The sequence below is a fragment of the Syngnathus typhle genome, linkage group LG7 (genome assembly GCF_033458585.1).
Source record: "Syngnathus typhle isolate RoL2023-S1 ecotype Sweden linkage group LG7, RoL_Styp_1.0, whole genome shotgun sequence".
Lineage (NCBI taxonomy): Eukaryota > Metazoa > Chordata > Actinopteri > Syngnathiformes > Syngnathidae > Syngnathus > Syngnathus typhle.
Window position 1 is genome coordinate 17,273,021 of NC_083744.1, and position 17,694 is coordinate 17,290,714.

General features: G+C 42.1%; 1 protein-coding gene and 1 long non-coding RNA gene across 3 annotated transcripts in view; one reads left to right on the forward strand and one right to left on the reverse strand.

Annotated features, from left to right (window-relative positions):
- Nucleotides 1-17,694, forward strand: part of roraa (RAR-related orphan receptor A, paralog a) — a 151,903-nt gene that overhangs the window by 20,886 nt on the left and 113,323 nt on the right. Inside the window, exon 2 of one of the 2 annotated variants that reach the window (XM_061283266.1) lies at nucleotides 15,284-15,358. The exons of the other annotated variant lie outside the window; for it this stretch is intronic. Within the exon in view, the coding sequence (XP_061139250.1) occupies nucleotides 15,284-15,358 (75 nt within the window). The remainder of the gene's footprint in view (nucleotides 1-15,283; nucleotides 15,359-17,694) is intronic. 2 annotated transcript variants of the gene reach the window in all.
- On the reverse strand, nucleotides 2,525-9,655 carry LOC133157212 (uncharacterized). Its single transcript, XR_009714973.1, has 3 exons — nucleotides 9,530-9,655; nucleotides 7,424-7,527; nucleotides 2,525-2,876 (listed from the first exon to the last, which is right to left on the reverse strand). It is a non-coding gene; the product is annotated as an uncharacterized LOC133157212 (long non-coding RNA).

Consider the following 17,694-nt stretch of genomic DNA (forward strand, 5'->3'; position numbering starts at 1 on the left):
TTTGCAAAGAAGTTGTAATGGGTGGTGAAAGTTTGAAGCATCAGCACTGTGAAGTCAGCTTTTAAATGAACTAGCAAGTATATCAAAGCAAAAATTAGCATGGAGGAAGTTTGGAGGTGCTAATGACTTTGACTGTCCCTGTGGAAAGGCTTACTGTTCCCGAGAAGTTGCCGAGCAGTGCGCACACACACACACAGGCAGTGTGTGAGTGTGTGTGCGGGAGCAAAGAGTGATTCACTAGTTAATAAATCATGCCAGATGAGTTTATCATGGAGATACAGAAGCTCCTCTGGGTCCTGAGCTGAGTGTCTGGGAGCTAGTACAACACATGATGAAATGCCGTTGTCATGTATATCATTTTTATAGCCGCTAACTTTTATTTCTAATTTATATATCATTTTTTGGAGTTTTATTTTTTTTACCTTCATGTCTTTCAAAAGGGCCAGGATGAGAGTATCCTGATGTGTTGCTTTAGGGAGGACTTAGTCAACTTGGCTTGTTCTCACTGCCACAATACATTAGATTTTTGTTTTTTTTCCCCAAATCACTTTTATCAGCTCAATCCCGTTTGATTATCTGCTGGCAACAAATTAAGCACGATTTTTTTTTTTGTTTACTGTAATTGAGTTTCTTGGATGAGTACTTGGCATTTTTGATGAACTTTCCTCATCATCTCCACTTGATAAGATCTCCCCAGTGTGCTTGAAGATGCTCTTATCTTCCTTGCTGATGATGCGGCTTGTCATCCGATGGGCGTGTGTTCTCGGATAAGCATCGTTAAATTAACTCGATAAGCTCCCGTCGTGATTTTTAACGGGGTTTGGGGGGAAATAAATAAATAAATAGAAAAGAAAGAAGGAAGCCAATGTCTCAATGAGTTCATTATTGTTTCTGCCACCTTTTTTTGTGACCTTTTTTTTTTAAGTACGCACCTCCTTTCTCTTTGTACTCCTCTGTGGGTAGAACAGTCAGCTCTCGCAGTGAGTGACTCGGGAGAACAACCCATGGTCTCGCCAAAGACTTATTATTTTTAACTTTGGCCAGCGCCGAGCTTATCCCGCTGACAGGGAGCACGATCGGTGATATCGGATGTGGAAATTAAATCGAAATGAGTTAAGGGGACGCCATGCCACACTGCAAGTATGCTGGTCTGACCTTCAGTAAAGCAAAAAATAAAAACAAAAATCAATAAATGAATAACTTAATACTTGAGTATTATTATTATTTATTTATTCTTATTTATTTTGAGAGCCTGAAGTCATTTGGAAAATGGCAGTTCATTTGATCATCGTTTTATTGTCGATTAATCAATTAATTTGGAAAGCATAGCATCTCACATTTTTTTTAAACCAGTGCATTTTTCTTTTTGTCATAAGAATATTTTCCATTAACATGCTGGATTTTATACCTCGGCCGAGCGCATTTCCCTTTCACCAAATCCGAAAAAAGTATACACCCCGAGGGTCGGACTGTAAACAACTATCAAAACAAACCTATAGGAATTCTGATGATTAAATTATTTCATAAAACGAATCATACCAGCATGCATATATTACATGAATTCCAATTTAAAAGCACAGAATGTTTCTATTGACTAATTACTTTGAATGAAGAGACTGAAATGTCTCCACTGAGTGAAAAACATTTATTACATGTATTGAGGGCATCCATTTGAATAACTCCCGAACTTCAAATAAACTCTCAAGAACTCTAGTAACCCCCCCAGCCTCCATTTTATATTGTTTTGGAGTTAGCGGCACTTTGCTAGGTGTTGCGGTGGCTCGAATCGAAATCAATTCTTCTGTAAAAGTTGCACTTGTTGTGTGTTATCTCTTTGCAGCAGCAGCTCATTTTAAAATGCCTTATTTGTGGTTCATTTTATATTTCTTCTAATATTCCCACCCTCACCAGAACTTTAAAGAGACCTCACTGATGCTTTGGACTCTTTCTAGTAATGAGATGAAGTTTAGTACAAGAAAATGAAGTGAGAATTCTCAGAATGCTTTTCCATGGGGAGGTTGGAAAAATGTTTATGATGCCAAAGATGGAAAGGAGGGGGGGGGGGGGGGGGGGTCGGGTTCTCATTAGCCGCTCTTCCCCAGTTCAAGTGTTACAGCGGCGTGAGTCTTTTGGGTTCCTCTTCAAACGATCCCATATTTATCCCCATCAAATGGCAGCGACTGCCCCGTGACAACCCCCCACCCCCCCCCACATGTGCATTTGCCGGAACTTGCTTAGTTAAACGTCTCCGAAAAAGAAAAAGCAGGAAAAGTGAGCTAAACTTGACGAGATCAAAAACACTGGTGGGTGCAAAGACGCTGGCCACTGTTCTTAGTCCGTTGCATTATTTATGTCCTCCAACATGGGCTTCCTAATGAGAGTATGGTGGCTGTATTTTTAATTTTTTTTATTTATTTTTTCTTCTGCTCACGAACATCACTGTGACCCGAACATAGGTCTGTATCACACTTCCCATGATATAATTTTATTTATTTATTATTATGAGCAAATAAAATGAGAACAATCATTTCAATACTTTTAATTTTTTTTCCAAGAAGGCATTTTTTGGGGGAATATGTTAGAGGCCACTGTGTGATACACCCCCTGTGGAGCGTCTCGTTCTCACATCACAAGGCAAAGGCCCCCGTGGTTAAATGCAAAAAACAAAAAAGACTACTGGCATTGTAATAAGCCAATGCAACAAAATAAGGATGATCACCCCAAGGCACGCCGGTTCAGTGGAAGGACGGCGAAGCAAAAAAGGCTGAGCATCCATCCTCTTAACATCACATATCCCTTGAAGAGTAAGCAGCAGCAGCAGCAGCAGCAGCAGCAGGCTGCAGTTGGAGCGTGTTGTCTTCATCCTTGAATCAGAGCTGGCAAGCAATAACATATTCAGACTGAAGGGCCTCAATTAGACACTTTAAAACTCTGTGTAATTGGTGTCTTGCCGCAGATTGCCTGTGGATACGAGGCGCGCCAATTAATGCGGCCTAACTTTTTGTCTGCGCCGCCGTGATTGTCGTGCGGCGCACTTTGAGCAAAGGTAGCAGACTTTTGTATTTGTCGAGAGCTGGGCTAAATGCGGCGCGCTGATTGCGTGAGAAAGAATTGCTTCTGTGATTTTGCCCTTAATATGCTGCCATAATGGATTTGAATGAATTTGACAGGAAACATTTTTGAATGAGAATTTTAGAAAAAAGCCAAAAGTCGAGGCGTCAAGAACTTCAAATCGTTTTATAGCGTTATCTTATTTTTTTACAATTGTCCAAATATATTAAAGCTCCTTATTAATGTCCTGTATTTGTTTATTTGGAATCTATTTTGGAAAGGTAAAACTTTTATTTTACCACCCAAATCCCTTTAATAAACTAAAATGGCCACAAATTTTAAACATTCTTGTTTATTGACGTATGTCCGTCCATCACATGGTTTTAAGATCTAATGGTTTGTTACTTTACGGTTTTAGCTTTGCTCTCTAAAAAGATGATTATAATAATGGTTTGGGAAGAGCGCATTCATTATTCCATGACAGACACACATGACTCACGAATCCCAGAAACTGTTTTATAATCAATCACCAGGTCGGATCCTGACGGATGCATCTGGAAAGGGGGGAAAAAAAAAGAAACTGACAGAATAAACTGGTCTTAGGGGGGAAAAAAAACATCCTGTAACGATCGACGCTATTTCCAAGTTACCGTCAGTGTTTTAACATTTGTGTTATTCTAACATTATCCACGAGCCGAAGTCGGAAAAGCTAGCTTTCCGATGTCAGCCTCCGTTGGGGCCGTGCAGGCGGACTGGACCGACCAACCCAAACACGTCAGACTCGAGGTGGACCTTGCTGTGTCGCCTTAGTTAAACAACAGCTGGGGTCCATCTCAGGAAGGGGGTTCCACGCTTAGATCAGAAGTTGACCCCCTGTCTCCGGGCCTCCACGCTGGCAACTTTATAAATGTTTCAACCCGAGTCGAGCCGCTTGTTCACCTTGCCAACCGGCCGCCGCTTCTCATCAAAGCGGCTGAGATGTGGTCAAGCACATGCAAGCTAGCAAACCTTCCGGGGGTCTGCTTTCGTCTCCGTGTACACATAGGCAATGAGGATTAGAGCACTCGGGCAGCCATCCTTACTTCCCTCGCGCCCTCAGACACACAAACACACACACACACACGGACTGACTGTTAACAATCCCTTTATCGAAATCCTGTCAGCGCACCGCTTTGTGTTCGCCATTAGCATTTTGTTGTGGTGCGCATCTTGAATAGCTCTTAGCGGCTTCCAAAAGCACAATTTGGCAGGCGAAATCTTTAGAAAAAAAAAGAAGAGCGCTACGTCCAATACTAATGAGTCCTCTTTCTTGATAAACTTGCACTGGCACCTGTCACCGGCACCGTTTTGCTTTCCCGTCCTTCTTTGGACCATGACAAGTGGTCGGACAAACTGGCACTGGCACTTAAATCGCGCAACTAAAGGCCTAAATTAAAACATCTGTGAACTGGCTAGCTTTCCGTCAACTAGCTTAGCTTAGTTTAAGCTAGTTGACAACATCCTATAGTTAGCGTCAAGTACCAAAAGGCTTTTTTTTGTACACTGCCAAATAAGCAAAAGGGTTTCTCCTTTTTTGCAGCCTTTGATTTTAAGTTCATGTTTCTGATTATCAAAAACGTCAAGGTGTGTTGAAATGAAAACGTAGCCTGACGTGATTGTGGGTTTGCACTTTGACCCATTAGAAAGTGCTGGCTGTGTCTACTGCCCACTCGCTGACTAAGTAAAGGCTACATTTCCATAATTATCTGTTTAATTGGTGCGCCCAATGCCAGTTTTTTCCCCCCCCCTCTCTTTTTTTGTCCACATGAAATTTGTTACGTTGATATGGGGGCAGAGATTACACGCAAGGCAAGCAAACTGCCAACTCGTGTCTTTCTTCTGCTTAACCTGATAATGCTTTGGGCTTGTAAAGGCTTCTTTGCCCACGCGTGTTTTGGGAGATAATTTGAAGAAGAAAAAAAAGATGATGAAAACATCAACGTTGAGCAGAAACGATGAGAGTTGCATAGACTTTACTTTTGGGGGTTTTCTATAAAGGTCTTAAAATTTAGAATACAACCAAAATCTTTGGAGATGGCAGAAAACCAGTATTCTAATATTTTGTAAAAAATCAATAAGTGACCACTGGATCATGTTCAACCTTGCTACGTATTCTGATTTTAAATAAAAAAAGAAGCTCCGGAACATTTTTGTCTCCTGTTAAATGCAGTTAAATGATAATTCAGCGCTCGTGGCGTTTGGCTCAGGGATTGCAAGGCAACTAATTGATCCAAGTTGTTGTGATGAAAAGGAATACCGTATTTTCCGGCCTATAAGGCGCACCTTCAATGAATGGCCCATTTTAAAACTTTATCCTTATATAAGGCGCACCGGACTATAAGGCGCACCATTAATGCATCATGTCAGATTTTTAATCCAAATCAAATCATTCTCCATTTTATCTTTTTTATTTCAACTTCAGACAGAACAAATTACTTTATAATCATAAAATAATGATCCATAGTCTTTTTGAGTCATGATTCATAGTCTTCAGCGGGCCACTTATGATTGATTTCATGACACAATGCTTTGGGCCAGTTTAAATTTAGGAATTTGGTCCATATGTATATAAGGCGCACCGGACTATAAGGCGCACTGTTGGTTTTTGAGAAAATTTTAGGTTTTTAGGTGCGCCTTATAGGGCGGAAAATACGGTAATTAAGATAACATGTGAGACTTTGCGATCAAATCATTTTGGATAAGGGCATTTTTCATTCTGCTCGGCAAGCGACGCGACGGGGTCCCATCTGTGTTTTACAGTCCAGTGGCGAAGCATTAGTACCCCCCCCCCCAACACCTCCATCCTGTTTTTATCTTCCAGGCTTCAGCTGCGGCCCAGTTCAAACTCTCAACTGCAGAACAATTAACAGGACTCCTGCAAAAACAATTGGATGTTGTTTTTTTTTGAGGATATGCACACATACATTCTCCTCAAACTAACTTCGCGTCAAATGCAGTATTAAGGAGCAACGAGAGTGCAGGACTCCTCCTGAGCTCCGAGTGTTTGTGGCGCCAACGTGTCGGCTATCAATGTTGGGTAGAGGGCTGCTTTGAAAGCGACTATAGCGCCCGCCGCCGCTGCTGCTACATTCGCCGTGCCGGGCAGCCTCTGATCAGCCTGAGCCTTGCCTGCAGAGAGCTGGCACACTCTCCAATCCTATTCTATGTTCAAAGGTAAAGCGGACCTCTCGCAGAACCCCCCTCGCCCCCTCCCCCCTCGGTCTTTGATGTGCTCTTCAGCACCACAGTCGTATCTCTGCCACTGCACATCTCCTGGCAGACGACGCGAGCCAGTCCGAAGCGAGCTGCGGCAAGTGTGTGTGTGTGTGTGTTGTCAGGCACCCTCTTGTTTGCAAGTCACAATGCATTTCTACAGACATGCTTCATATTCAATCGCTATTTCTCCCCCTGTTTTATTTATGAGTGCGGCAAAAACAATGGCGCCCCAAAGTCGAGAATTAAACGGGTTGCCGCATTTTAAACCCGCAGCGCCGGTCGGTTTGAGAAGCCGAGTTAGGATTAGCAGAAGAACAATGGCTCCGGCACAATGCGCATCCTCCTCCTGCATCCCCGCGCATCCAGACGCACGGCTCACCTCGAGTTTCGAAATGAGCCCGCTCGTACGTCTTTGCTTCTTCATAAATGACATTTAAGAGGCACGCCATAAATCACCTGATCTCATTTATCGCCCCCGGGTTACCATCCTCCCCCCCCCCCCCCCATCCCAACAAGCGTTTCGCTTAGCGGGAGAGTGCAAATGAGCTGGAATACGAATGCAAATGATCTCAACAAGGGGTTAAATTTGACATCAAGTGGGCTTGTTATGCGGCGCACAAATGAAATCAAATGCATTTTGGCCCAAAAGGTGCCTGACCGGCGCGGCCTCTCCGAGGAGTTTCTGTCTTGATGATTTATATCGCCCCGGAAACCTCTGAGGGTGATATTCACGCAAATGAGCCCGTGCCTCAGAAGTGAGCAGAAATCCAGTTTTACTTTTCAGACTCCTTTCCGGATCACTGAACACTTCTTCTAAACACTCGCCGTCGTGGTTTGACGTATTTGGGTTTTTGAGATGGTGACTGATGAGTCAGAGTGCAAGGTTTTGTTTATTATCCGTTGCCATGAATACAAAATTGAGAAGGCATTATTTAAAGACACGGACACACCCCGGGCGACAGTTCAACGCGGTTGCTCAGAGATGACGACAACGCTGACGAATGAATTAGTCGTTATGTAAAGTTTTTTTTTTTCCCTTTCTGACGACAACAGGTAAGGAACGTCGGACAGCTTGGCCGGGCGCCATTTTTCATTCGCCACCTCCGTAAATGCTCACCTGGTTTACCGTTTGACAAGTTGTCAACGTCGGCCTCGAGGCGTCGAGTGGGATTTTGAAAGAGATTTTCCTCTCGCCCCGCCCCTCTTCTCTGAGGTGGGCTGCTAAAAAATGGAGTAGTGGAAAAGAAAAAGAACACCTTGAAAAGTAGCACTTAATCCGCCGTGATAAACTCTTTGTCAGCTGTTCACGTTGGCGGAACGGTTAAGAGAATTGTCCGTGTCGCAGAAATATGGCAGATCTTGGAAGAATTTATGACGTGAATGTCATAAGCAGTTTAAACCAACGATTTTTTTTACTGGATGATTTGACGATGACGTGAGGCGGCTTTTATATAATTTACTCAGTTGATTTTTCGAATTATTGGGTACAATTAAAAAAAAAATCCCCTCAATTCCTTTATGACCATTTTTTTTTAATGAATCGAATCACTGATATTTGTATATTTTGGAACACATAATAATGATGGCTCTGAAAGGAATAAAAATCTCGACTTTGCGGAACCTCACAGTTGGTTCCTGGACCATGCTCAGCCCCTGATTTGTATTGGGAAACATTTTTTCCTCAAGGAAGTCATGGAAAGAGAATAAATCCATCGCAGGGTCAAAGTGGCTTTGTCGTAAAACCTTTATTAGCTGTAATATTTGAACATGTTCCACTGATGCAAGTGTAAAAAGAAGTTCACATTGCCTAATACACTGCATAAATATTATACAAATTGGTAATAATGGTCAAAATGGACTCCCACATCTTAGTCCACATTTGCAAACAGCAAACAAACTGAAATATTGCTCCTCCGCTGCCTCTCGTCTATCTATTTTATTATCTTCTAATGTGTCGGACAACGCGGCCGCATTTGTACCCTTTGGAACCAATTGTCGGACGGAGGGAGAAAGGCCGTCTTGGGATGGCCTCAGTGGAGAGAAGCGAGGCTCATTAGTTAAATCCCCACCGTGGGCTAATGCAGCCCTCCAGGAGGGAAGCAAGGAGTGCAGAGAAGATGATGTTTCCTTGACTTCTTCTTTCCCACATTTTCTTGCATGCATCAGCAGCTATGCGAGGGATGTGCACCCCCCCCCCCCCAGTTTAAAGGTTGCCTTCAGCATTCTCTTGAAGTCCTTTAGTGGGGATTTTGCACTGATCGGGGGCCGTGTGGGTGGTCACAAGTGTGAAAACTAGCACTATGAAAGTACAAATATACATGGTAGGTTGTTAACTAGTATTCAAGTAATTCTCTGGTTCTTCTATATCAAACAATTTGTTTTAGGTTTATTTACCTGACATGTTTCGGCGGATTCTTCCGCCTTCATCGCCCTTCCGAAAGCGAAAGAATCCGCCGAAACATGTCAGGTAAATAAACCTAAAACAAATTGTTTGATATAGAAGAACCAGAGAATTGATTGAAAAAGAAAAAACAAGATGAACCTAGTACAACTAGTATTCAAGTAGGGACTCCAACCTTTACCTGCTTACTTCAACTTTGACCTCTGAATTTAATTTAATTTAATTTAATTTAATTTAATTTAATTTAATTTAATTTAATTTAATTTAATTTAATTTAATTTAATTTAATTTAATTTAATTTAATTTAATTTAATTTAATTTAATTTAATTTAATTTAATTTAATTTAATTTAATTTAATTTAATTTAATTTAATTTAATTTAATTATTTTGTATTATTTTTTATTTATTTATCATTACCTCATTATCGTGACAGTTCTCAGTATCAGTTCTTACCTCACTACAATCTCCAGCCAGTATCATAAGCGTATACTGTCATGAATCTTTCCAAACGCATCTTAAGCCGTTGAATTTAACGACAGACGTAATATCGTACAGTATCGTAAAGTTTGTTCATTTGAGGCAAGCAGTCTGACCTTTTTCCATTCGTAACTATAAAACTCTTGTTTCGCTCGTAATGATTTGGGAAGTGGAAGCCACAAAGCAGGCGGGTCCTCCACTTAACCAGAATTTATCTTTTTGGCAGTAGGAGGCGGGCTTTGCGGCGCTGTTATCTATGGCTTCCCCTTGAACGAATAAACATCCCATTTATTATTAACTCAGGTTTAAGGTAGTGCATTAATCCCGTCTGACAGTTTTCCTACTTGTTAGGCGGCGCTAAGGCTTCGCCCTCCGCGAGCAGACGGCCCTCAGCTGCTCCTTCTCTATTCCACCGACCCGCTACATAAGAGCCGTGAACTCCACGTTAGCTTCGTGCCGCAAAGTCTCGGTCACTGGAGAGCAATGGAGTTACGTAACAAAGTTCACCTGATTTATATTTGGCTGCCGGAAAACAGCAGCACGCTGCTCTCACTGCCCTGGCACGCGGGTCCAATTCCAGGAAGTCCCGCTCTTTCTTATTTGACTAACGGGATGATTCCAAACAGCAAAGTCAGGAAAAACATTGGCTGGAATTTGAGTTAAGTTAGTTTCATATAAGTCAATTCAAAAGCACTATTTTAAAAACAAAAAAAAATTCCTTACCCTAAAATAAATATGCAGCGGCCCTTATTATGCTAAATTCTATTTATAATTTGACTTCCAACAGGCCCTCCGAGATCTACTGTAATGCCTTCAAATGAGCTCGACTCTCTTGCAGCCGCTATAATGAATCATTATATTTTTCTATTTATTCACGGGCGGGCACCACGTGACATTTTTCATTGTTAAAAATCCAAACACTCGACCGTTACAAAACTTGTTTGTGTAGCTCCTCGCTCATCTTCGTACTGTTATTCTTTCCGCCGTTCTCATCAGGGTTAAGTCACGGTGGTTCAGTGTGCCCTGCTCTCAGATGACATCAAGTTTGGCCTCCGACTTTTTGACCTTCTGTTGCTATCAATAAATAAGGGCAGCTGCGCGCGTAACGTGGCGGCACTCACTTTTGGTCATCCTTGGAACTCGTACTCCGTTAGGAGATGATAGTCAAACGAGCATAAATCCAACGTTTGATATTTAATGAACGCCGCTCTAATTGGTCTCCTCATCTTTCGGTTACGAAGAAAGAACTTGAATCGAGCCACGGCTGAGATGAATCAGAGACGCATGAATTGGAACACAGAGACGCTTCTGTCGTCCTTTCACGCGTTCAATTCCGCTCGGTCGCTTTGAGAGAAAGGAATTTGGGCTGTTGCGCAATCGAAATCGACGATCGAGTTCCATTAGGGAAGTTTTTCCGTTTGAAATGTACTTTTTTGTAAGCCACGAAAACACTTCAATGCTGCCGTGTTCAGCATTCACACCATGGCAAATATTGAGGATTCTCTCCGACAAGAAGTACAAACCCATAAAATTGGTTTTTTTCCAAGGTTTGAAGTTCCTCATTCAAGAGCGCTTTGGGATTGTGAGCACATTGTGGGGAAACTCCGCCAATCCGACTGAAATGGAATATTTGATTCGGGGGGCCGTGCTTAATTTGGATTAACCGTATGAGAGCAATTAAACGGAGGCATTCATTTCGAAGACGACGGCAAGAGAAAATGTCACTTTTCAACACTTACATCTGGAAAGTATGAAATGGAAGTCTTGAAAAATCAGAATGTGCTTCTTTTTTTTTCGTAGCACAGTGCGCACTCGCATGTGTGGGTGTGACCTGCAAGGTCGCATGGAGGGCACTAAATCCGACTTTTCGCAGCTAGACCCCCATACGTTCACCTGAGTGTGTGTGTTTAGATGCATAGTGACTTAGCATGTGTGTGTGCACAACAAATTTGACAGCAATAGTGCAGGCGACACTGATGACATGTACACAAATGCGCCCGTCTTCCAAAAAAAAAATACAAAAATGTGTTGCAAAAAGTGTGAATGCTAAAATAATGATGATTTTACTTCAGTTTACTCCCAAATTATTATTATTATTATTTAGTTGAATACAAATCTGATGTACTTGCTAGAAGCCAGAAGATTTTTTTTAGTATTGATGGCTGGTATCAGCAGCCTCCACGAGTACCGTAATTTTCGGGTTATAAGTCGCACCGGAGTATAACTCGCACCAGCCATAAAATGCCCAAAAAAGTGAAAAAAAACATATATATGTATATAAGTCGCTCCTGAGTATAAGTCGCCGCCCCCCACCCAAACTATGAAAAAAAACGCGACTTATAGTCCGAAAATTACGGTACTTAATACCTTCAAATACTATAAGGCTGGCCATTTTTCAATTGTGCCCTTTAGGCAACTGTTCATTGTAAATACCAGAAAACATCATTTCAATTCAACACTGGGATGATAAGAACATTCAGAAAAACAAAAAATCCCTTCTGATTAAAATTCTGTTTTAGCAAGCATCTTGCACACACTTCAATGACTTTTATTTTCATTGCGTTCCAGATTTTTCGGCAAGCAAAATGTCATGTTATTAAAGCCATTATTCCAACTGTAATGTTTGGCAAGGGTCTCCCAGTAAAGATTTCCTCGCCCAGTTCTACTCGAATTGGTTTTACTGCCCAACAGGCACGGCAATTTTAATATCAGATTCCTGTTCAATTGATTCTATCGTTGACACACACTAATAATAATAAAAAAAAATGTATTTGTAGATTCTACATGTAGACTCTACATGCTGTGTGACTGTATTGGTGCGGCGCGTGTGCGGTGGGCCCTCTCCACACTGCGCTGGGGGCCAAAACACTAGAGATTGCTTTGATCTAACTTCCCTGTGTCTGGTCCAATCACAGTCATGTCACCGGCTCCCCACGCCGGGAGCCAGCGACTCATTCATGGTGCAGAGCCGAGCCGAGCGGGGAGGGACCTCCTGCATTTTAGCACTTGGTGTGTACGCACCGCTTCATTTCGCAAGAAGCGTCTTCCCCCAAATGGCTCCATTGCCATGCACGAGAAATAAAGTACAAATATTTTATAGATAAAATATATTTCAAATCAAATATTTTATACACAATATATTCTGCAATTAATCGGTGATTCATTGTTTTTCAGAATAATTTTACAATTTGCATCGGCCATGGTACATGGTTGCCATGGTAGCCAGATTTTTTTTTTTTTTAATTCAAGTTTATGTAGGAAGATTTTTGGTGATCTTTTGGGGATGTTGCTACTCTAAATGGCAACTTGTATTTCAAATTAGTTCATCAATAAATATAATGCAATATTCATGACGGTTTAGTATACATTTTTTAGGTAGACTGTAACCTTGAGACACTTTGTGGAAGAGTACCGTAATTTTCGGACTATAAGTTGCGGTTTTTTTCATAGTTTGGGTGGGGGGGCGACTTATACTCAGGAGCGACTTATATACATATATATGGGTTTTTTTTTTCACTTTTTTGGGCTTTTTACGGCTGGTGCGACTTATACTCCGGTGCGACTTATAGTCCGAAAATTACGGTAATAGCGCATCTCCCGATTTTGACGAAATGACACTTTTGGTGTTAACGGTAGAACACACATTGAAAATGATCAAATGCTTAATTGTATCTTTCATGTCCTCTCCAAAAAAAAAAACATTGTTGTATTAATGGCTGTGCTTCAGCATAAATGTCTCAACCCAAAGCATTAAGCTTTTAAGCACCTCATCAGTGCCTCTAATTTTCTCTTGCTTTCACGTTGATGATGAAACTGCAAAACAAAATGATTTACTGTCCAAGCGCTACCCTTTTTATTGCACTCATATTATAGGATCACAGGAGAGCAATAGCCCGGAGCCAAATGATTGGTTCAAAGGGGCAGTGGGTAAAAAGCGAAATAAATAAATAAAAGAAATCCCCAGTTCAGAGGCCTCCTTATTCCTGGTGACCATCAGATGATGGGTAAAGGACCAGTAGAAAAGAAAAATGCAAGAAAAACAAATAACCTCCCCCGCTTTGTCAAAGGCAGGCTTTGCTTCAACGTAGAAGGGTCGGATCGCTAATGCCGGTTCTGAAAGCCGAGTTTTTGCATCCAATCACAACGTGGATCCCCACGGGCCCGCCGCCAGTTCTCTCTCTTCAGACTGGTAGAGCACCTCTCTTCCAGGAGCACTGTATTTTTAGGATGTTGTGAAGCTTCCTCCGCCGCATACGCAATGAGATGCCTGCCTTTAGGGGGATGTCGAGTTTGAAGATGATGTCCTTTGGATTTGATTAATTCAGTAATGCCGAGAAGCTGTCCCTGACTTAAAATAGACTCCTTTTTTTTTTTTTTAAATGACTACATTGCTGTTGTTTTCTTACGCTCCCCGTTCGGTCTATTTGGCAGTGCATTGCGACAGGAAGCAAAAAAAAAAAGCCTATCATTTGGTGCCGACCAAAGTGATTTGTTTGCTCGTGAGTTTTCGATCAGAATAGTCTTTCCAACAGTCCCTCTAACGATGAAAAAAAGTCTCAAACAAAAAGTGTGCAAGCTCCAGACTTTGATTTCCTTCTTTAATAAGATGCTAATTAGATCACTTGCAGTGTAATCGGCTCCCCGTTGTCAAAATGTAATGACAACATAGTCTGCCATTGTGGGACACCCACTGTCGGCAAAATCATAGCATTAGCCACATTTATTCTCATAGCATTCATGTGATTTGCTTACTAAATGTTATTTTATGTGTTATATTTTAATTAATCGGATTACCGTATTTTCCGGACTATAAGGCGCACCGGAGTATAAGGCGCACATTCAATGAATGGCCCAATTTCAAACTTTGTCCTTAGATAAGGCGCACCATTAATGCATCATGTCAGATTTTTAATCCAAATCAAATCATTCTCCATTTTATCTTTTTTATTTCAACTTCAGACGCAACAAATGACTTTATAATCACAAAATAATGATCCATAGTCTTTTTGATTCATGATTCATAGTCTTCAGCGGGCCACTAATGATTGATTTCATGACACAATGCTTCGGGACAGTTTCAATTTAGGAATTTGGTCCATATATAAAGCGCACTGGACTATAAGGCGCACTGTCGGCTTTTGAGAAAATTTTAGGTAAATCTGTATTTTTTTTTTCCCCGCCAAAAATCGTCATCCACCTCTTAAAATCCATCACGGAAGTAAAAACGCTGTCTTGAGAGGTGGAGGCAACATGTCAATAAAAACGAGACATGAACAAAGTGGGTAAAGTCAAGAAAAGCATGTCTCAAACAGCGGGGGGAGACTTCCCACCCACCGACGTGCGGCTGTGCGATGACTAATGAAGAATCCTCCGCTTTCAAACATGTTCACCTCCTTAATTAACGGCTCATCGGAGGAGGACTGAATTTCACCCCGCTTTTTCTCACCTATTATCCACGACTTTAACATGGGCCTCCCTTGCATACTGAGTATGCATTAAAGCAGCCGCAGCAACGCAAACACACACACACACACTCACCAAAGGTCTTTCCGCAAAGTGTGTTTTTCTAATGAATTAAAGATGGCTCCCTTGCTCTCTGGCTGGTAAACATTGCCGTTTGCCGAATAATACGGCTTACACAAATGAGTTCCACGGTTCAATTGAAAAGTGAGAAACTGTGTAAAAACAGCGGATGATGAATCGGATGTACTTTTTAATCAGCGATGGCCGCGATGTTTTAGTTGTGTCTCATGCTTTGATTTTTTTTGTGGGTGTGTTTTAGAGAGTTGTCTCAATTGTAAATTCTGGGCTGCTAGCAACAGCAGTGACCTTCTGTTGATTTGGTAGCTACAAGCTGCAAAAAGATTTGGATTTGATAAAAAAAAAAAATCCCAGCAGGCAATGGTTCAATTAGGGCTGCCATAAACCTGTTTGGATTTGCTGTGGCTTTTCTTTTTTTTTCTGCCGCTCAGTTAATATTGCTTGGGCACATTAAAATGTGTACATGATGGGCGCTCAGGAGCACTCTTTGTGCCAGAGAGTATCCTCCTGGTGGACACTTAAGCAAAGAATGAACCAATTTCTCCCTCTCGACACAGGCACAATTACCAGGGCCGTTTCATCCCACGGAGAAGAACAAAGTATGGTCTGGCATGCAAAGCTTTTTCCAAAAGGTTAATATAACATTTCATTCAGATGGCAATGGGATGTCTACTCCTAAGTCTACTACAGCCGAACCTTCATTTAATACACTAGGAAGCAATGGACTTTGAATTCGACTGGGAGATAGTAGTGTCCAAAACACTCCATTGTAATGGCAAGCATGAACATTAGCTTAGCATCTGTCGCATTCATTTGTTCAGCAATGGCTGTTTTTTTAAATCATTTACGTGGTTCTCGAAGATGTCTTTTCTTTTTTCAATTTTGGTAAAGTTTTAAATTCATCCAATCTATCCATCCTGGCATAGCAGATAGCTAGCGCTAAGCTAACCTGGAAGGATACATCTCTCCGGTCCAACGTCCAACTTTCGAAATTCTCTTTGTTCTTGAGCGACATCATTGGCCAACTACAAAGTAAGCGTTGATACACTATCTCGATGATGTTTATTGACTTCTTGCCTAACGGTTTAATTTAAATCTCATTCCCCGGCTAAAGATTCTCAAACTCGCGCAACCACGGGTGCTTCACCTGACTGCACATTCACACAATATGCCATGATTCATTCTCAGTCGAATCAGAAAATTTCGATTCGGGATATTCCCAGACAGATAATCACGGCGGCAGGTCTGTAGCCCGTTGTTGCTAGCCTCCGACCGCTACCCACGTTTGTGTCTCTGGCAATTATACTCCAGACTGACAAGGGAGCACGCTCAGTTCAGGCACTACGTAAAGAGACCTTGTCAAACGCGTGGATCATCAAAACGTGCGAGCAGTCCCAGCTGAAGTCAGTCGTCCCCCGTTAACGATGGCCCTATTAGCTTCTCCCGTGACCTGCGAGCCGGGAAATGAAAGGCGTTGAGGTGCAGTCGTTTATATAACCAATGTCAGGGTGCGTTGGACATGGACGCCCCCTGTCTCCCTGCGCCTCATCGGCCCCTCTGATCAGTTGCGGATGCATAATACATCAGACGGTCAGTAAGTGGAAGAAAGACATTCATCACTGTCCACCTTTCAAATTAAATTCCACAGACGTGGCAATCAGTCAGATGCATCAGTATTCAGGCGAGGCGGAAGGAAGGAAGGAAGGAAGAGACGTCCTCCGTTACAGCTTCAATGCTACGTTTGCCCTTCGTACATCTCTACTTCAAAGTATGGAGTCGTTCTCCATGTTGATTCTAACACAAATTGATTGACTCGGCGGTTTTATATCTGTCGAGTTATGCCAGCTCGTGTGACCCAAAGGTCTCACCGAGTGACCTTTCGAATATAATTGTGGTCGGGTACTAATCTGGAAAGACGACAAAGCTGTTTTGTGATCATGAATGATCTCACTATGTTTGGATCAAAGCAGTTTGTACAATGAGTTCAAAGAAGACCAAAATAAAACATGGTTTCCCCTAATCAACTGTCTTTTTGTTTCTCTCTCTCCATGTTTGGCTCCCTTTGATGATGGCCTCCTTGTCTCACATCAGGTAAGAACATTGACTTGTAATCGTCGATTTCGTTGCCATTTGTCTGTTTTTGGGTGGAACTGTCGCTCTTAAACTATGAGGAATGTCTTCAGAACATCTTCTTCAGAACTTTAGAAGCTGCTTGGTCTGTTGCTCTTTGTCTACATGCTGCGCCCATGATTAATTACACCTCCACGACAATCTTGTCACTTTGTCTCAGCAAAGATTTTCCAAGAGTCATTTTCCATTTATACCTCAAGGAGAAGGCTTTATTTAGTCTAGAGCCTGGCCGTAATGCGTAACTCATGTTGCTCTTCGCTGGGTTGGACCCTAATGCCAAGCCCATGGAAGAGAGCAGAACAGCAAATGTTCTGGAAGATGGCCTTGAGCTTCGGTCACAGCTTCTTTTCCTGGATGTTTGGTCTCTCTGCATCCAACTGTCAAAGTTTCCCCGAGCTTTTCGAATCGGTTTCAAAATGGAAACAATTAGTATTCCCGAGGTCGTCTCTAGCGGTCGGCTTTGGCCTTCAAGTCCGAGACTCTTCATGTGGCATTGTGAGAGATGCGGAGATGAAGTCATTCATCAAAGTTTCCTTCCGTGGAGTGTACATTTTGAACGTGTTGCAGATCATCTCCGACAACCGTGTTCTTAATGCATGAAACAGACATTATACGGCCCTCCAGCTCGCTATCGAAAGAACTCAAAGAATAGAACCTGTGCATTGTGCAGTGACTCGAAAGTGTGTGTGCATTGGGGCTGTACTTGGAAGGTCTTTGGAGTCTCCTCTCATCAGATGTGTGGTCTTAATTTGCCTCAGTGCGCCTGAGGAAAGGTCACGATCCACATGCTTTTATCGTCCTCTACTGGTCTCCAGCACGGAGGGATGACGAGGGTGGG